The 20384-nt window shown below is 38.1% G+C and overlaps 1 protein-coding gene across 2 annotated transcripts in view; it reads left to right on the top strand.

Annotated features, from left to right (window-relative positions):
• The first annotated feature begins 39 nt into the window (after window positions 1–39).
• The window catches only part of ACVR2A (activin A receptor, type IIA), an 87835-nt gene continuing 67490 nt past the window's right edge, over window positions 40–20384 (top strand). For both annotated transcript variants that reach the window (XM_011943078.1, XM_011943077.1), the window contains exon 1: window positions 40–454. In XM_011943078.1, coding sequence (XP_011798468.1) covers window positions 400–454 — 55 coding nt within the window. In that variant the 5' untranslated portion in view covers window positions 40–399. The remainder of the gene's footprint in view (window positions 455–20384) is intronic.

Raw genomic sequence — 20384 nt, 5'->3', positions numbered from 1 at the left:
CGCCGCCGCCGCCGCCTCCTCGTCGCCTCAGCCTGGCGTTTTGTTCCCAGAGACGGGAGAGGCGAGCGGAGCTGACAGTGATTTTGACAGTGATTTAAACCCGCTTTTGTTGTTGTTGGCTTTTCGTTGTTTGGTTTTGTGTGTTGTGCGTGTGTGTGGCGGTTTTTCCCCCGTGGTGCATTTTATTTTTTATCGTTGTGCTCTTTTTTCTTTCTTTTTTTTTAAAACCCAGTGAACGTTTTTTTTTTTTTAGTTTTTTAATTTTTTAATTTTTGGTCTGGGCTTCCGAATATGTTTTATGACGGTTGATTTTACACCAGGAGGTTTGTCTCCGAGGAAGACCCAGGGAACTGGATATCTAGCGAGAACTTCCTCCGGATTCCCCGGCGCCTCGGGAAAATGGGAGCTGCTGCAAAGTTGGCGTTTGCCGTCTTTCTTATCTCCTGTTCTTCAGGTAGGTGCAGGGAGCGCGGCGCGGCGGGGCTGCTCCTGCGGCCGCGGCGGCCGCTGCTGGGGGCCGCGGCTGGTGTCGGGTCGGAGACTCCAGTGAAGCCTGAGGAGGTTGCCCACTCCCTGCGCCCCTCGACTGCCACCCCCCTCCCAGGTCTGATTGTGATCTACAAACCTCCATGCATTTTTCTCCTTTTGAGTTGGGTCGGCGAGCTGATAAGAGTGAGTGCTGTGTTGTTGTGGAAGTGAGAAAGTCATGTTTTGTGGCCATAACTGGATGACAGCGCTGGTTGGGTTGCAATTAAGCCGCAAATACCACAAGTGACAATTTATGCAAAGGTTGAGATTTGAAAGGAGTATTTAGTGTGGGCTCCTCCAAAACAAGGGTTGCTTTTTGTCGTCGTTTAATTAGTGCTTCACCGGTAAATATCACGACATAGATCAGGCCAGTTGCTGCTTAATTTTGGCTGTGAGAAACAATACATCCTATCAGCAATTTAATCTGGGTCTCCCCTCACGTTTTCTTCAACTTCAGTGTCCAGCAGTGTTAAAAATAGTTGTAGTGGTTGTTAGAGTGTTAACTATAACCCAGTGCAGAAGAGGTATGCCGCTTGGTGTTGGTAATGTGCTGGCGTTCAACCACCATTTGTATGCTCTTTTGGGGCATAGATTTTGCTTACCTACGGAATACTTACTTTAAACGCTTTGTATTGAAGCATTGTGTTCGGTTTAGAACAACCCATATGAAATTGATTTTGTTAAATATAGTGGACTCATAGAATAGGTTTTAGCTCAAGGTTGGGAGAATAAACTGGCCATTTTATATTGGAAATTTTGATTTTGTGAGGACGTTCTATGGTTGCAACCAGTGGTTGGAACAACTATCTAGTCTTTTGTATTTGAAATTCTATAAATGAATACAGCATCTAGCTCAAAGGTGTGCAGATGTACATAACAGGAGAGTTAGTTCAATAGATGAAACATTTTAAAGAAGTCTCATTGGATTTATTTATCGTAAAATTTAGTATTTCAGTTACGAGCTTGTGGCATAGAATTACAGGGGACTCTTGTGGGGGGTGAGCGAATTGACAGGTTTCATGGCCATGTCTTTATCTCGTTTGCCACAGGAAAATTAAAGGGTGGTAGTCTTCTTTGTGTACCTCTGTGGGGTGTGTGTGTGTGTGTTTGTGTGTGTGTGTGTGTGTGTCCGTCTTCCCCACCCCCCTTTAAATAGAATCTTTTGTAATGTATAGAATTTTGCTGAATGGTACATTTCCTTGTGGTTAATAAATGGATAAAGTCTAGTCTTATGTCTGTAGTGGTATTGATCAGTTCCGGGTGGGCTGAATGTGTTGTGAAATGGCGATCATTGCCAGAGATTAACCAAAAGAATCATGTCTGTTTAAATGGAAGAAGGAACATGCTTAAGGCAGGCTGACAGTTCTTTTTGTGCACGGTTTGGGAAGGAAGCTAAACAATGGTGTGTCTGAAATGAATGAAGGCCTTGATAACACTGAACCTCTTGCTTTTGTGACATGACTTAACCATGTAGTTTTTATCTTTCCAGTAGTACTCTTTTTTCTCTGCTTCTATATGTTGTGGCTGGTGAACTCCTCTTGTTCAAATCCCTTGTTCTGATCTCTTGCCCTTGAGGAGGGGCATCATGGCCACTGACCAAGGAATTGTGGACATTATTCCGTCCCAAACCCACCTGAGTCACACTAATTGATGAAGGAGGTTATTCTTGAGCAGTCTCAAGGTATTACTTCTTGAAAAGCAGGCTGTGGCTACAGATCTTACAGCTTCCTCTGCTTGGTTTGGTAGTGGAAATAATTGAGCATTAGTTTCTTGTGGGATTATTTTCATTGGGCCAGGATTATTTTCAGTGGGCCAGGAGGTTAATAGCTATAATTTTGAAATAAAGTGATTTTGTTGCTATAGGGCATATAGATATTCCACTTACATTAAACTAACATTATATTGTTGCATAGGCTCTTTAAGATGAACATTCCCAGTTGAACTAAAATATGTGATTCTGTTGAAGATAATTGAAATAATCATAAAGACCTTAATCCATATTTATACATGAAGATTTTGAGTACTTAAAATGTCTGATTTTTAAAAGGCTTTTGTTATGGATCAGATGCACTCTAAAAAAGGGTTATTGTGTTTCTCCAACTAATTGATTTTTCTACAAAATGTGTAATCTGACATGTTGGAAGCATGAGGTGACTGTTTTTATAATTTTAAAAATTCTCAGGTTGTCAGTTTTTCATTTCTAGATACTTGATTTTTTTTTTTTTTTTAATCAAAATGGGAAACAATAGTAAGGAACAGTTTTGTTCCAGGTATTTAGAAGGGATGTTTACTATGGCGTGGACTCTGATTTTTCAGTTTCCATCCCATGATATGTATTGTGGAGACTGATTATGCATACTATTCCTGTTGGATATGGCCAAGTGTATAATTTGCTCCTCTCTCTCATTCCAGGGGAAACATTGCAAATTTTGCCCCTATCCTGGAGTGCCTTCAGATTATCTTTGATTTTGAATTTTTTCATTCCTCTCATACTTCCTCAGATTCTGTTTCAAAACATAAATCTTAGTTTTCTTTTTATAGCCGTTGTGGTTTATTTGTATCTTTCCCCACAGTTTGTTAAAGTATGAGAATGACTTTAATATTTGCCTTAGTATTTAGATTTATCCTATCTACAGTTATGCAGCTATTGTGATATTTGAGTTGCATTGAAGTAAGTTGAGAATTCCTTTGGATTTTGTGGGAGCTGGAGCAGTATGGTCAGTGTATTTGATGAAATAGGAAATGGAAATATGGTAATTATGTTTTCTTCAGTTCAGCTAGGCAGTACTGTGTATGTGTGAATGTATGTGTGGTTGGAGGGGGAGTTGACAGTACAGAGAATCTTTTGGGATTCTCTTGAACTTTGACTAACAAGTGATGGATGTTAAATATTTTGTTTTCTAAAAGGCAGAATCTCTTATAAATGCTGTCTGTGGTCAAATTCAAATATAATATATTGAAGCATGGAGACCAGAAACAAAATGAAGCAAAATTCTCCCTCCATTCATTTTGTATTTTTTTTTTTCCTATTTATGATCTAAGCCAATAGTTCTCAAGCTGGGGTGATTCCCCCTCTCTACTTCCCCAAATCCCCATTCATGGGGACATTTGGAAACATTTTTGGTTGTCACAACAGGGGGCGGGGTGTGCTACTGGCATCTAGTTGGGTAGAGGGCAGGGATGCTTCTAATTGTCCTACAATGCACAGTACAGCCTTCCACAACAGAGTTATCTGGCTCAGTATGTCACTAGTGTAGAGGTCAAAAAACTCTGTTCTAAGAAAGCCAAATATTACATGTTCTCACTTATAAGTAGGAGCAAAATAACGAGAAAACATGAAAACAAAGAACAGAACAGCAGACACTGGAGTCTACTCAAGGATGGAGGGTAGGAGGAGGGAGATCAGCAGAAAAGATAACTATTGGGCACTGAGCTTAATACCTGGGTGGTGAAGTAATCTGCACAGCAAACTCCCATGATACGAGTTTACCTATGTAATAGACCTTCACATGTACCCTCGAACCTAAAATACAAATTTTTAAAAAAGGAAAAACTCAGTTCTAAACTCTTAAATTTTAAAAGCATTAGTTTATTAGTAAAAGGGCTCTGCTGTCTTCCCCCTAAAGTTAGTAATCTAAATTTTACAAGTACATGGTATTGATGATCTCCAGGGGACCTTGTATTGAAAGTTTTTAATCTTTTCATTATCTTTTAAATTAGAATATGATTAAATTAGAGAAACAGACTATAGATATGCACATTCTTTCATCCTATTATACTATAATAAAAATATTCTGATGACTTATGGATAAACTCTCCTATCACCGATTTTGATAGAGTGCTCATGAAGACTGCATGTTTCTGGACCTGATGAATGATTGCTTAAGGTGTCAAGTTTAGTATATTTGCTTTAGATCCAGGATTTTCTTTGCCATGATATGATCTTTAAGGATATTTGCCTTTACTTTATACTTACTGACATCATTGGTTGCCTTATGGTGATATTCGTGTGTGTTTAACATGTTGCCTGAAATATGTTCACTGTTACATGTTCCCTGAATAGTTTCAAGGTAGAAATTCTGTTTTTTTAAAAAAGATATTTCGTTTGTCTAGCTAACTTTAATTTCAAGAAACTTTTAACCTAATCTCTTAATTACATAATTACCTTGAAAATCATTAGCTGGGTTTTGGTTACCGTTAGACTAATTTACGATACAGTAAGTAATATTTTATGATCTATTGCAGATCCTTTCCCTTTTTAAGGTTAAATCTTGACCATAATTAATAAAATGCTTACCTTGTTTTGAATTCTGGTTTTAAGGAAGTTAACCCAGCCAACCAAGATAAGAATTACAGTGAAACTCTTAGCAAATTAAGTAGCGTTATACCATAGAGAGGAAAATTCTAAAGTAATTCCCGCAAATGGTGTCCAGATGAGCCTTACAGTGTCTCTGTAACACACCTCTTCATACCCTTCACTGATACTGAAATTTTCACCTTTTGGGTCCACCAGACTCACTGTTCTTAAGAAGTGAAGCACAACTAAACCGAATGAGATTTTAGTAATCTCTAAATTGTTTATTTAGATTCTAAGACTTTATTTTGTTACATTTTGCCTTTTTTTTTTTTTTTTCTTTGAGACAGAGTCTCACTCAGTCGCCCAGCCTGGAGTGCAGTGGCTGGATCTCAGCTCACTGCAAGCTCCGCCTCCCGGGTTCACGCCATTCTCCTGCCTCAGCCTCCCCAGTAGCTGGGACCACAGGCGGCCGCCACCTCGCCTGGCTAGTTTTTTGCATTTTTTAGTAGAGACGGGGTTTCACCGTGTTAGCCAGGATGGTCTCGATCTCCTGACCTTGTGATCCACCCGTCTCGGCCTCCCAAAGTGCTGGGATTACAGGCTTGAGCCACCACGCCCGGCCACATTTTGACTTTTTAAAGTGTTACTTTGATTTTCTCATCTTTGATATCTCATAAGTCCGTGATTACAATTTGTCTTTTCATGGTCTGTTATGTTGCCAGTTGCCATATTGTCTCAGATTATAGGTAAGCTTGGCAACATTTGATACTAGGGTCACTGGTATGCCTTAACTTTTTGCTCACTGCTCTGTAACTCATTGTTTTTTCCATTCTCTTTCATCATTGTTCCCTTTCCATTTTCCTCTCTTCTTTGTCTACTCCCTTTTCTTCCCCTGACCCTTCTGTACTTCCCTATACTGCTTGCTTGTGGAACCCACTTGTTGCTTAGAATCATTGGTGGCTCAAGAGGGCTTACCCATGGTTTTAATGAAAATGAATTGAATTTAGAATGCTTGAGAATTGACCAGATAGTCTTTTCCACTGTTCTTTCATTTGCTGGTTTCTGGACTACCTCACACACCGCCTTGGGAGTAGTGTTACTCTCTTGGAATCAAATGGCTTGAACTTTAGATTGCTCTTATTCTCTTTTTTAATATTCAGGTTTTCCTTAACTCTTTGCTGCTTAAGAAAAAGTTTCACTCATATTATTATTCATTCATCATTTCTGTTTAAGCCAACATTTGACTGGACCCAAGAGTATATTTATTGCCACTGATAGGACCACATTAGACTTCCTCTGTGGTAGATTTAATTCTGTTAGATTGTAAAATAGTCATGTCTAGACAGAACATTGATTTCAAATTGACTATTGAACATGAAAATTCCGGAAATAGTGTATAGAGGAAGGAGGAGGAGGAGGAGAAATCAAGAAGGTAAGAAAACTACTGTAGATAGCAGTTGACTTTCTGTCATTCTCCACCTAGATTTCTTTTTAGTCACTTTTGTATACCCAGTGCATCTAGAGGTCAAGCTTTGTTTTAATAAAGAGACTTAAGGGAAATATGTTTTTGTCTCTGAGGTTGGATTTTTTTGAACTGTTAGAGTGGTGAGCCTGAGGAAAAAAATTGGAAAGTTCATATGGATAGTGATCAAGAATGTGGTCATAGAGCTTGGTAGACTTGAGCTCTGGTGTCAGCACTGCCGGTACCTAGCTTATCTGTCATTTTCTCTTGATTATTGTAGCACTTTTCTAGCTAAGATTCACCAGTTCCCTATCACTACTTCCTTTTCTTTATAGTCCATCTACATAGCTGCTGGAGTGACCTTATTAAAAAATAAATCTGAATATGTCACCTTTGCTTAAAACCTTTCGCTGACTGTGGGTCACCTTTATCATAGAATCTAAAGTCTTAGAATGTTATAAAAAATCCTTCATCATTTGGTTCCTGCCTATTTTTTTTAACCTCTTGGTATTGGTTAAAGAGTATAGACTCTGGATGTAGACTTAATTGGTTTAAATCTTGGTTTCATAACCTAGCCTTGGTCAAGTTACTTCACCTTTGTGTGTCTCAGTTTTCTCATCTACACAATGGGGGCATGTTAATAGTGCCTACCTCAGAGAGTGGTCTGAATATTAAATGCTAGGTATTCTGCTGCAGCTTCTCCTCAGGATGAGTACTATATTCCATCCATACAGACTTGACTTGCAGTTTCTTAAATGTGTCATCCTTTATTGTATGTCAGTATGGTGCCTTCCTATATGTTACTCTTCCTCTTCCCTTTTTGGTTTTAAGACTGAGAAGTATCACCTCCTTAGAAACATTTTCTCTGTCACCCAACCCAGATTGAGTTAGTTGCTTTCTGTTCATCTAACACCTTGTAAATGACCTTGATTTCAGTAATTATTGCAAATGTTTACTTGCCTATTTCCACTTTAGACTGTGCAAATGTTTACTTTCCTGTTTCTACTCTTTGAAGACATCTTTCCTTTATCCACACACCCATTTCTAGAACCTGGTACACAATAGGTGCTCAGCAAATGTTTATTAAATGAATGAGATGAAATTATTTCACTTCTCTGAGCCACAGTTGCCTTCTTAATGTATTGAAGTGGTGAACTTGGATTAGATGACCCCTGATTTTTTTTCCTACTCTAAAAACTTTATGATTCTATAATTTTAAGGTTAGAGTTCAGTGATGACATTTTATTTTATTTTTATTTTTATTTTTATTTTTTTTTTTGAGGCGGAGTCTCGCTCTGTTGCCCGGACTGGAGTGCAGTGGCCGGATCTCAGCTCACTGCAAGCTCCGCCTCCCGGGTTTACGCCATTCTCCTGCCTCAGCCTCCTGAGTAGCTGGGACTACAGGCGCCCGCCACCTCGCCCGGCTAGTTTTTGTATTTTTAGTAGAGACGGGGTTTCACCGTGTTAGCCAGGATGGTCTCGATCTCCTGACCTCGTGATCCGCCCATCTCGGCCTCCCAAAGTGCTGGGATTACAGGCTTGAGCCACCGCGCCCGGCCCGACATTTTATTAAGAAAAGATTTTGCTGATTGTTTTGATATCTTTAAGTTATGTTCAAATTTAAATTTTTAAAAATAATTAAAATTATAATTTGAATTATATAGATTTAGAGGGGATCTTAGGTATCTTCGTGTTCCATGGCTTTCATACTTTTTTGATTATAATTCACAATAAGAATTACACATTGCATTATGACTTAGTTCCCATGTAGTAGTAGGGGTGTGTGTATGTGTGTGTGTGTGCATTGGAAATGAAAGTTTCATGAACTGTGTACTCTTAACTATGTGCAGGACACTTATGTATTTTTATATTATATTTCATTTAAAAATCATTGATCATGACTCATTAATTGATTCATTGACCCACTAATGGATTGTAAATCCCTAAAACCAGTGACCTGGTTCAACAATCCTTATTTTCTGTATTCAATACTCTTTTAGTGGATAAGGAAGCTACCTACATAAATGAGTGCAATGAAAAATATATGCACTGAAAAATATGGTCATTAATTAATCTACAATAGAGAATGTATGCCTATTTATAGAATATAGGGAAAACTGGTCTCAAGGGACAGCGTGGCTCTTCCCCGACTAAGCTCTTTTCTCTTTTGGACTAGTTGAATAAATACGAAGGTGCTGAAACAAAATTAGATTGTAATTTGGGGGAGTTGGTATTTTTTAATTTAGGAAAGACTTGCTGGACTTAATACTGGAAAAAATGTCTTAGCAGAAGATTAGGAAGGATGTTAATCTTAATATGAAGGAAAAGACATAAAATAGCATCAGGAACACAACAGGCATTTGAGAGTAAACTTGACCATGGATGAAGGCAAGGTGGGATGGAGAAATTTTGAGGAAGAGATTTGTGTGATGAAGAGAGTTCATAATTGCTAGATGAAGCAGGACAATCTCAGGGTATTAACTCTTAAATTCAGATGAAAACTAATTAAAACTGAGGAGGTAAGAGTGAATGATACATATCCTGATGTATGTCCCAAATACCCCATATGTGGATATAGGACTGAAAAGCAACTCAAAGACTAAGGTAGGATGATAGCACTACTAAATGAAATTGGTAAAGAAGTAATGAGCCAGAGGAAAATTGAAAGTGCCTTCGTAACTAAAAAAGTTTACAGGCAGATATAGTTTTAGATGATAAGCATGAATAAAAATAAAGACATATATTTGGAAAAACAGGAGTACGTAATAAAACGTGATAGCAGGTAATATTCTCTTAAAAGGGCAGGCTGTATGATGGATATATCTTCATTGTGATGTCTAGTTAAAGAATTCTAGGCCGGCCGCGGTGGCTCAAGCCTGTAATCCCAGCACTTTGGGAGGCCGAGATGGGCGGATCACGAGGTCAGGAGATCACCTGGCTAACACGGTGAAACCCCGTCTCTACTAAAAATACAAAAAAAACTAGCCGGGCGAGGTGGCAGGCGCCTGTAGTCCCAGCTACTCCGGAGGCTGAGGCAGGAGAATGGCGTAAACCCGGGAGGTGGAGCTTGCAGTGAGCTGAGATCCGGCCACTGCACTCCAGGCCGGGCGACAGAGCGAGACTCCGCCTCAAAAAAAAAAAAAAAGAAAAGAAAATCTAAGCATTAGTGGCTCAGTATGTTGTTTATGTTTATATGATGGTCAGATTTCAGTAATTACTCATACTGGTCTTCCAGATTATATTCTTTGAAATCTGTATGAGACCCTACAGTAAAATATACTGTTCTAAAGAAGTAGATTTAGATACTTTTCTGAACTTGGTATACGGTATTCACACTTGAAACCTAAACTTTTCAATGACCATTCTTTTGGACTAGTTTTTTTCTTTGGTTGGCTGTAGTCACACTGGGAATCACTTTATTCCCTAATATTGCTAAAGAAAATAAATGTAAAGCAAGAAGATAGTTACTACATTAGAAGCACTGGCTACACATGTGGGGAGGGGTTGCCTTTCAAAAGGTTTAAAAACTGAATCAAGTCTTTACATATTGTAATAAAAGTAAGCCTATTTATAAAGCTTAGAGGGAGTAGTTTTCCTAGTTATGATTATTAACTTTAAAATTTTTATTTTAAAGGAAAAGTCTACTGTTCTTCACATCTTCATAACTATATGTGATATATCAAGCTTGCTCCAAGGCATTATTTCAAGAGGAAGGGGTATGGACAAGTTATGAGATCTTGGCACATTTCTAAAAATCTGAGATTAACTTTTAAAATTTGTAAACCAAGATGTATTAAATGAATTGATATGCCACATAACACAATAGCTGGTCCAGAGTAGATCTTACATATTAGTTTTTAATCTATCTTTAAGTCCCATATAAAAGGATATGGTATGTAAAACATTAAAAAGATAGATTTGATTCTTGGGGGATATTTACATTTGCAGGTTACTTATCAGTTAATGTGCAATAATACTCTGACTAAAGGATACAGCCAAAGAACATATCATTATAGAGAGCCAGATAGCTGCCAATAAATATCTAGAATATTCAAATATCATGGTTCCTTACAAAGAGTTCTTTAAGGTCTCATTGTTTTAGCATGCATTAAAAAGAAACAATGGAGTAAATCGTCTCTATTTATTAGTGGGAATTTAACACATCTTTTTTTCTTGGGCAACTTCTCAAACTTTTTAAGTGTTTTAGAACTTTTCAGTAGAAGTAAAGTTTTGAAAGATTCTCAAGTCTGTTTTTAGGTACCAGCTACTTTAAGCTTTGAAAACACAAAGCTTTTCAATGACTATTCTTTGAGATCACTATTTTGAATGTGGTATAATATTTTGGACTAAAACTTAAGAGTCTGTCGTTCAAATTCCTACTTTCCTACTGACTCTTCTTTGACCTTTGACAGCCATTAAGATTTCACTTTACTCATCCTTAAATTAAAGAGGGTGAAATAGGTATTCATTCACTTAACAAATCAATATTGAAGTACACGCTAGACACTATGGTAAGTGCTTGGGATACAGCATTAAATATGAAGACAGATATGATTATGCCTTTCTGGAGCTTACAGTCATAAAGTAAGTAGTCAAATGAATAACATAATTACAAATTGTCGTATGTGCTCTGACAGAAACTAACAGGGTGCTGAGAGGATTACTCTTTATTTGCCTTATCACATACCACATCTGTTTACTTTATCTACCTATTTCTCTTTTTTTTTTTTTTTTTTTGAGACTGAGTCTCGCTCTGTCTGCCAGACTGGAGTGCAATAGTGCGATCTCCACTCACTGCAACCCCAGCCTTTCAGTTCAAGTGATTCTCCTGCCTCAGCCTCCTGAGTAACTGGGACTACAGGCGTGTGCCACCATGCCTGGCTAATTTTTGTATTTTTGGTAGAGAGGGGGTTTAACCATGTTGGCCAGGCTGGTCTCGAACTGCTGTCTCAAGTGATCTGCCCTCCTTGGCCTCCCAAAGTGCTGGGATTACAGGTGTGAGCCACCGCGCCTGGCCTATTATTTGTCCTTTCCAATTTTAGAGTGTAAGCTCTACTAGGGGTGGGGGAGGGTGTGACTTTTTCTTAATACTTCCAGTGCATGGCACAGTTTCTGGCACAGAGGTGAAGCTCTGTAAATATTTAACTAGCTGCCTGAAGCAGTGAATGCAGGGATGGGACTGGAGAGATAGGGATAGGATCATGCAAGTCTTTGATCTAACAGGGGAAGGAATTAGAATAAAATGCAAAGGGCAGTGTGAAGCAAAGAGTTTTAAGGAAGAGCAGATCTGGGTTATGTGTTAAGATCACTTTGGCAGCTATCTGAAAAACATTGGAAGAGTATAGGCGTGAAGAGGTGAGACCAGTTAGAAACCTATTGCATCAGTGTAAGCTAGAGAGACTCTGCAAGATCCCTTGCAGCTTTGAACATTCTCTGATTGTATTGTAAAGTTTACCTACACTTATCAGTCTTCCTTTTGTATCTTATTTTAGTCATCTTATTTTTTTTTCCTCCTTGTCATTGCTTAAAAAAAACCATGAATGGATAGGCTTCTTGTGAACTTCAAATACAAATTCTCAGAAAATGAAATAAACACAGACTAGAGGTTATTGAATTTTTGTAACAAATTTCTATCTTTAGAGTTTGTGCATTTGCTAATTTATATTCTTATTTACTTAAACATTCCTATTTCCCTCTGAAACTGACTTTTACTTCTTTTCAGGTGCCTATTTTTTCATAAGCTTACCACCTCTTCATTGTTTCAAATGTTATATAGTATATTGTTGGTATGGTTGAAGATTCAGAAGTAGAAACTCTGTGTATTTTATATCTTAATTCTTAGAAATTTGATATCTTTTCAGGTTATCAAGGTCTTACAAAAAAGGCTGAAAGGATAAATACTTAATACTTTAGGCTATTTGTTTTACTCAGGGCTACAACCTCTAACTCTAGGTATTCAGCTTGAATGTTTTTATCTGGAAAGATTTCAAGCTTCTCCTGTTGTTGGTAGAGACGTGGTGCTTGGCACAGGGAAATAAGCTCTTTATTATGGCATAAGTTCAGCAGCAGCATCTTTGCCTAGGAAAAACTGCATTATTACACACAGGTAAAACCAGAAGAGATGTTAAACTTTACTGAATTTAAAAAATATAATGGGGCCTGCCTCTTTCCATCTGGTTTCACTTTGATTTTTTCATTTTGGAAGCAGGTAAAACTAACCATCTTTGATAAGCCACCTTCTATAAAGTTCAGTTTCACCCTATGAATACTATAGTTCATTTTATTTATTATTACCTTAAATAAAATAGTTCTAGAAAAAGAACTGGATGCTAGGCCTTTCTTTCACCTGGTAGTGGAGTTTCATACTTTAGGATTAGTAAATACAATTTGCTAATTAATTTTATATAATCTAAGACTTGGAATGAACTTGTAATAATCACTAAAATTGTATGAGGAGAAACAAAAAGTCAATGAGTAAATGAGGACGATGATAAATAATGAATAATTGCAAGATAACATATACAAGATGGATATGGTAATAGTAAAGTAATTTGATTAGTGGGCATTCAAAGTAGAATAAAACACCTTTCTGAATGGCCAGAAAAATGGTTGAATAGCTGCTGACCACAAGCTTTTACTGCTGGGAGGGCCTAACAAACTGTCGGGTACTATTTTCTCCAGTAACTACCTTCATCAGAATGATTCTTCGGAAGAATAAACTTCTCAAGCTGATCCTCACTTCTGAAGGATGGAGTAAAAGTAAAAGATTAGGGCCAGAGAAGAATGGTTATGCTTCATTTTCCTTTTGAATCATTGAAGAGTAGTTTTGACTTTTTACCACCGATCTTATTTTTCACTACTGTAGCCCTAGAATATCCCCACATCAAGAACTGTAGTTTCTAGTTAGTCTAGCAACATATATTTAGCAGTCCTCAATTAGACAGTATTTTTGTAATTAATATCTAGCCTTGCATCTATGATGGAAGGAAATCAGCTCACTAAGCCAGAGGACAGAGGAGCAGGGGAGCCTACTCTGTTATAGATAATAGAACCATTGAAACGTTATATTTGTCAGTTAGGGCTGGTTAATAGAAATAAAAGCTCATATTGTTGGTACATACGTAGCTGTTTGTTGGCAAGAATGGTTTTCTTTAAAAAAAACCAAAAAACAAAAACCAACCCCTAACACTTGCTTTATCTTCAAATTCAATGCAAGTAGTTAATTGTGCAAATTCTTGGATTGATATAGTAGAAAGAGCAAACATTCTGCCCGGAGAAAACCTGGGTGTTGTGCCTGTCTACCACAGTGTGGGATATCATGTGGACTTGGGAAAATTCCATAAGCTTAGTTTCTGTTTTACAGTACCTACCTCAAAGGTTTGAGTAAGGATCAAAGGCTACACACACAAGCCCAAGTGTACTCACATGAAAATATATACATACAACTTAAAAAAAAATTACTTTAAGTTCAGGAGTACATGTGCAGGTTTGTTACATAGGTAAACTTGTGTCATGGGGGTTTGTTTTATGGATTATTTTATCACCCAGGTATTAAGCCTAGTACCCATTAGTCGTTTTTCCTGATCCTCTCCCTCCTCCCTCCCATAGGCCCCAGTGTTCCCTTCTACTTGTCCATGTGTTCCCATCATTTAGCTTTCACTTGTAAGTGAGAACATGTGGTATTTGGTTTTCTGTTCTGTGTTAGTTTGCTAAGCATAATGGCCTCCAGCTCCACCCATGTCCCTGCGAAGGACATGCTCTCGTTTGCTTTTGTGGCCATACATGCAACTTAAAATTTTCTTCTTCTCTCTGACTTTCTGCTGAACATGCAGCCTTTAAAACTTTGAAATGCTATGTCAAATATTTGTAATTAATACAGTGATGTTTTTCAAGGAGTAGAGAGTAATAGGAAGAATTGAAGGGAATTATACCAGCACTTCGAATTCAGAATTTGTGATGCCTGATGGGTCGACATTTATCTTTAGGCTGTCTGCAAATAAAGGGGTTAATTCCATAAACAACTGAATATTAGATATTAGAGGGTTTATTCCTTACAGTGACCTTAAAGGTTCTGTATAATATAGACCCTTTCCATCCTTATCTTTTGCCCTATTGGCTCTCTGGTAGTTCCTACAACACACCAACTGCTTTTTATTCCTCTGAGCTTTTTTTTACTTGTCTTCCGTTAATATTTATGAGAAGGGCCATATCAGACTTAAAATGTAGTTTCCTCCATGCCTGGCACATAATAGATGCTTAACAAATATTTATCAATGAACGTTGAATGCTTTTGAGCACTTAGAATGGGGGTCCACAGACTTTTTTGTAAAGGGCCAGATAGTAAGTATTTTAGGCAGTCCCTTTTGCAGTTTCTCAGCTCTGCCAGCTGTAACACAAAAGCAGTCAGACAATATGTAAATAAACCAGTGTCACTGTGTTCCAGTAAAACTTTGTGGGCACTGAAATTTGAATTTCATATAATTTTCATATGTCAAGAGTATTATTCTTTTGATTTTTTTTTCAGCCATTTAAAAATGTAAAAACCATTGTTCAGGGGCTGTATACAGACTGGATTTTGAACTGTGGGCTGTAGTTTGCCAATCTCTTGGACATTGTATAGGTGGCACCCCTCCCCCAACTTAGAAATATGTTTAAAAAACTTTGTGCGGGAGCATTTTCTTACAGAATTATTGTTACATATGTGGATTAAGTTCCTAGGAAGACTAATCCACAAGCCTGTTTTACCTCCAGTGTTTTAATGTAGCAACACAACTTTATTTTACCCCCAAGAATAACTCTGTCTCACTGGGTGCGGTGGCTCACGCCTGTAATCCTAGCACTTTGGGAGGCCAAGGTGGGCGGATCACGAGGTCAGGAGATTGAGACCATCCTGGCTAACACAGTGAAACCCCGTCTCTCCTAAAAATACAAAAACATTAGCTGTGCGTGGTGGCGGGCGCCTGTAATCCAGCTACTCGGGAGACTGAGGCAGGAGAATGGCATGAACCCGGGAGGCGGAGCTTGAAGTGAGCGGAGATGGCGCCCCTGCACTCCAGCCTGGGTGAAAGTGCTAGACTCCGTCTCAAAAAAAAAAAAAGAATAACTGTCTCTGAGGGAAAATAGATTTACTATTCCTTCTTGGACCAGTGACAGCACGTATTCTCCCGAGCACTCTCACAATTTGCTTCTTCCCTGATCTCTCTTCTACCTGCTGGGGTTTGCATCCTAGGAAATCCTCTTCTAGGGGCTCCTGTAGGGTGGAATGGTAACAAAACTAACAAGAGCTTTCTGTGTGTGATTGGGGAGGAGGGCATGGGAGGAGAAAGGTGGAGAGAGGCAAGAGTGCAAAGTAATTTCTTTTCGAACTGCAGGTTACAGCCCATTGGAAGGTTATAAAATCAGTGTAGAGGGTCGCCACAGACCAAAAAAGAAAGAAAAAAAATAGAAAATGTTAGAATGAATCACATATAGCATAGTATTGTTTTGTGAAACTTCAGTTGTGTGTGTGATTGTATGTGTGTATGTACCGGGTCACAATGAAAAATGTATTTCTTACGGCGCTGTGTGGTCAGAAAACTTGGAGAAGCCTGTGTTCCAAGGGTTTGGGGTACTGATCCTGAGTTTGTTTGTTTTTTTCCCTTACTGTATATGAGAGGCACGTGAAAAATGTAAAGGCAGCCTCTTGATTTCTTGCTGTACGTTTTTGGTACTCAGCTACCTTATGAGGTGGTTAACTGTTTTACAGATGAGAAAACAGGGTCATACAGATAAAAAGCTTCACAACTGAGATTGAAACAGAAGCTCACCAGAAGCTCACCTTATTTTAGAATATGTTCTTCTTCCATTATACCGTGTTGTTTTCCCTATAGGGAAAGGAGTTATGTATGACTTCCTTTGTGTTTCAGAGGACAAAAATCATTCCAGTTGGCCACAGCTCACTGATTTCTTGAGACAAGGCATTGGCTTTAGTGATAGGACAGGGCCACTGAAAGGTGTGAAGAGAGTGGTTAGGAACTCAGTAGAAAGGTTGATGTAGTATCTAAGAAAGGAGGGATTTCACCTTTATTTTCTTCTTTGCCCTCTGTACTACTGTCCTTGCTCCTTCATTCCTCACCACCAGTTGGGCTCGTAACTCATGCTAGAAATAGCATGGAATTGAGGATGAGGTTTAGTGAGGAAGGGTAATATAATCATGTCTTGAGCTGAAAGGCGAATGAGGAGGGAAACCTAAGTAGCAGGGCCACCTGGCCACCCAGATGGGTTGGCTGTTCCCAGGTGGCAATTTACAAGTGGGTGTAGGTAAAACGGGGCCTGCTATTAATTGTGTTACAAGCAGAAGTCTTGGCTGTGGAAACTGGTAGCTTTGATATGCTAATTGAAAGTAGTTCTTTTTAAAGTTATATTAAGGGAAAGCCTGTCTTAAGCAACACTTGGTTAGTCCAGAGTCAGTTGCCTGTTTTAAGTACTTAAAAATCATAATACATATCTTTTAAGAAATCTCTTTCTTAGTTTCTGGTAAAAACTAATTTATGCTGATTTTGATCTCTACCTTGATTTGGGATTGTTTCGGAAAGAAAAAGGTTGTGGGAAGGCTGTTCTTCACTAGGAAAGTAACAGAACCATAGCAGACTGGTAGGTTAATTGAACAGAAAGATGAGAGACCCTTACAGAATGTGTTCATCTTCCCCAGGCCGAGTTGGGATTCTTGCTTTTACAATGGGAATTAGTGTTTCATGGGGAATTTTAACTATGTAGTAGTATCTGAAGACAGTATTTTTCAGCCCATCACTTGCCCCTACAGTATTGCTTACCATTCTGTATTATAATATCTTGTTAATGTGTCAGACGCCCAGGTAACCTTAAGTTGTTACAGATTTTTTCAGTGTAAAGTTAGTGTTCAGCTTAGGTTAAGAGTATTGAAGCCAGATGCCTGTTCCTCATCTGGAAAATGGAGATAATAAGGGTACCCTACTTTGTACAGTTGTTATGAAGTATAAATGAGTTGATATATGCAAAGTGCTTTGAATGATTTCTCACATGTAGCATTCTAAATAACTCAATAAATATTAGTTGCTGATGCTGGTTGGTATTACCCACCAGTGTCTAGTCTGAACTATTTATTGAATATGAAAAAGTTATAATGTAGTGAATGTATTAATAATATTGAGGACATTCCAGTATATTTAGTGAGAAACTGTACCTTTGTGGATGGCCATACTGTTTTGTTTAGGGTGCAAGTAGTGTTTGTTTTATTTATAATATTTATATTTATTTGACTGTGATTTAATTCTAGAACATCATCTGGTATTCAGGGAAGAATACTAATATTTTCAATTATGTAATTTATTGTTATTGTTTTATGTAAAGATTTTGGGGAGAAACTTTTCAGAAAAGTGTAAAGTAGCATGTCATTCAGTAGTATACAGATTGAGCATGCCAGATCTGAACATCCAAAATTTGAAGTTCTTCAAAATTCAGAATGTTTTGTGTGACAGCATGATGCTCAAAGGAAATGCTCATTGGAGCATTTCAGATTTCAGATTTTCAGATTTGGGATGCTCAACTGGTATACCACCAATATTTTGAAATCTGAAAAAAAAAATCTGAAATCCGAAACACTTCTGATCCCAAACATTTTGGATAAGGGATATTCAGCCTGTATTCCCGAATGAGAGCACCTGAAAACCTTTCCAAAGTGGGAGAGCAAGATAAAGCGGTGTGATTGTGTGAGGGGGATAACTGAAATTTCTAAAAGTGTATCTTGTTTTATTTTCTCAGCATCTGAATATTAACATTTCTGGGTAAATAGTTTCTGTGTTTTATAGTTTTTTAAGTGATTTCCGGTCTGTTTCTGTTGATCCTATTTGAGCCTCTTTGAACTAGGTTCCATGTTTTGTTTTAACTCAAACCCTAAGATAATATAATTTGCCTGAAGTCAATAATCAGCGGAGCTAGAACTAAAACCCTGATTTTCAAGTTCAGTGTTCTTTTGTAGTAGCAAACAATGCTTTTTGGCTTTTAGAGAGTCCTCTTCCACCGTCTCCCACCCTTGGTGTTTGCAGTGATTTATAGAGTTGGTTGCTTTGCAGGTAATCTTTGTACCACACTTTCAGAAACCCATGTTTAGAGTCTGGGGAGCCAGAAGTAGCAATATAGCAATAGTAAGCACCAAAGCGAACTCTTACTTCTAGGGCAGATTTTTTTTTTTTTTTTTTGAGTGGGGTCTTGCTTGGTTAGCTTGATGTTGTAACTGTAAACCCACATGTGTTAATTGTTGCCTGAAGTAAATTTGTAGGTAAATCCTGCCATTGATTGCTGCAGATGTGCTTTTTTCAATCACTTTTGTTTTTGATTAAGAACATTTAAAATTGTTTTCCTGGGCAGGGCGCCGTGACTCATGCCTGTAATCCCAGCACCTTGGAAAGCTGAGGCGGGCAGATCACTCCTGAGTTCAGGAGTTTGAGACCAGCCTGGCCAACAGGGCGAAACCCCGTCTTTACTAAAAATACGAAAATTAGCCAGGTGTGGTGGCGCATGCCTGTAATCCCAGCTACTGGGGAGGCTGAGGCAGGACAATTGCTTGAACCCAGGAGACAGAGGTTGCAGTGAGCTGAGATCGCGCCACTGCACTCCAGCCTGGGTGACAGAGTGAGACTCTGTCTCCAAAAAAAAAAAAATTGTTTTTCTAGTGGTCCATTGCTAGATCAGTCTCATTACACATGTGCCAGAATGTTACATTGTTTTCACATTGCTCCATTTCTTGGGACAAAATTGGAACTGGCGAGTTATGTCACAGCACAACCGTTATGTATAACAATAGTATTGCTAATGATTACCATTTGTTAAAACTGTTGTTATTAACCACCACTTATAGCATGCTCCGTGCTAAGTGCTATTAAGTTTTCATGATAATATGCCTGACTAGCCCTACAAGATAATTGTTATCCCCATTTTATAGATAAGGAAACTGAGACTCAGTGACTTGCCTAAGGCTATGTAATTAAGTAAGTAGCAGAACTTAGGTCTGTAAGGCTTAAATCTATTCTTTGGAATCTACTATGCTAAAATAATGAGTTACCAATTCCAGGACTGTGTGATGTTTTTTGAACCTGTTCTGCCGAGGTTCTCTATCCTGCTCATGCTAACAGCAGCTACTGTTGTTGCCAGCACCCCTTGAAACCTATGATGTAAAAACTGCTGACTTATCAAATTTAGGTGAATGATGATCTACTATGTTTCCTGTGGCTGATATAGCAGAGCTTTCTCCACCTCTGAAATGAAAGTACACTTGACCCTTGAACAACGTGGGGATTGGGGGTGTTGACTCCTGTGAGGTTGAAAATCCAGGTATAACTTTTGACTCCACCAGAATTTACCTAATAATACCCTGTTATTGACTGGAAGCCCTACTGATAACATAAACAGTTGATTAACACATGTTTTGTATGTTATATGTATTATACATACTATTTTGTGTGTTATATTGTGTTCTTACAATCAGGAAGCTAAAGGAAAGAAAATGCTATTAAGAAAAATCATAAGGGAGAGAAAATATTTTTACTCTTCATTAAACGGAAGTAGATTAGTCTTGCTATCTCAGGGATGGCAGAGGTAGAAGAAAGTTCGCATACAGGTGGATTCACACGGTTCAAACCCATGTTTGAGGGTTGTTTGAGGGTCAACTGTAATTGTCCACAGCTGCTTAAAAACTGAATAACAGAAGTTGTTCCTTTTGGTTATATAGTGAGCCAGAATCAGAACTAGGTCAGAAATCATTTGCTCTGATCACTACTTGAGTAATTAGAGAATCAGATGTTCAAAGTAAATTCATCTTCTTAAAATGATTATACCTTGACTCGGAGAAGTTGAATTAATTGAAATTTGCTCAATGTAGAAGAAAACAAATCCATGTTGCTTTTGACTCATATTTAGAACATAAGTTAATGTTAGTGGTCATTAATTGCTCATTGGTGCCTGTTTCCTATGTAGGGTGAGTGAAGAAGAACATGCTAGATAAGTATGAATGGTTCTGGCATTAGGATTTGTGGTTCCCCTCTTCACTTTATTTTATAGACAAATTGATTAAATGATGAGCAT

The sequence above is a fragment of the Colobus angolensis genome, unplaced genomic scaffold, assembly GCF_000951035.1.
Source record: "Colobus angolensis palliatus isolate OR3802 unplaced genomic scaffold, Cang.pa_1.0 Scaffold215, whole genome shotgun sequence".
In the NCBI taxonomy this organism is placed as follows: domain Eukaryota; kingdom Metazoa; phylum Chordata; class Mammalia; order Primates; family Cercopithecidae; genus Colobus; species Colobus angolensis.
The sequence above is the reverse complement of the archived record's forward strand: the minus strand, read 5'-3'. Positions and strand labels throughout refer to the sequence as shown.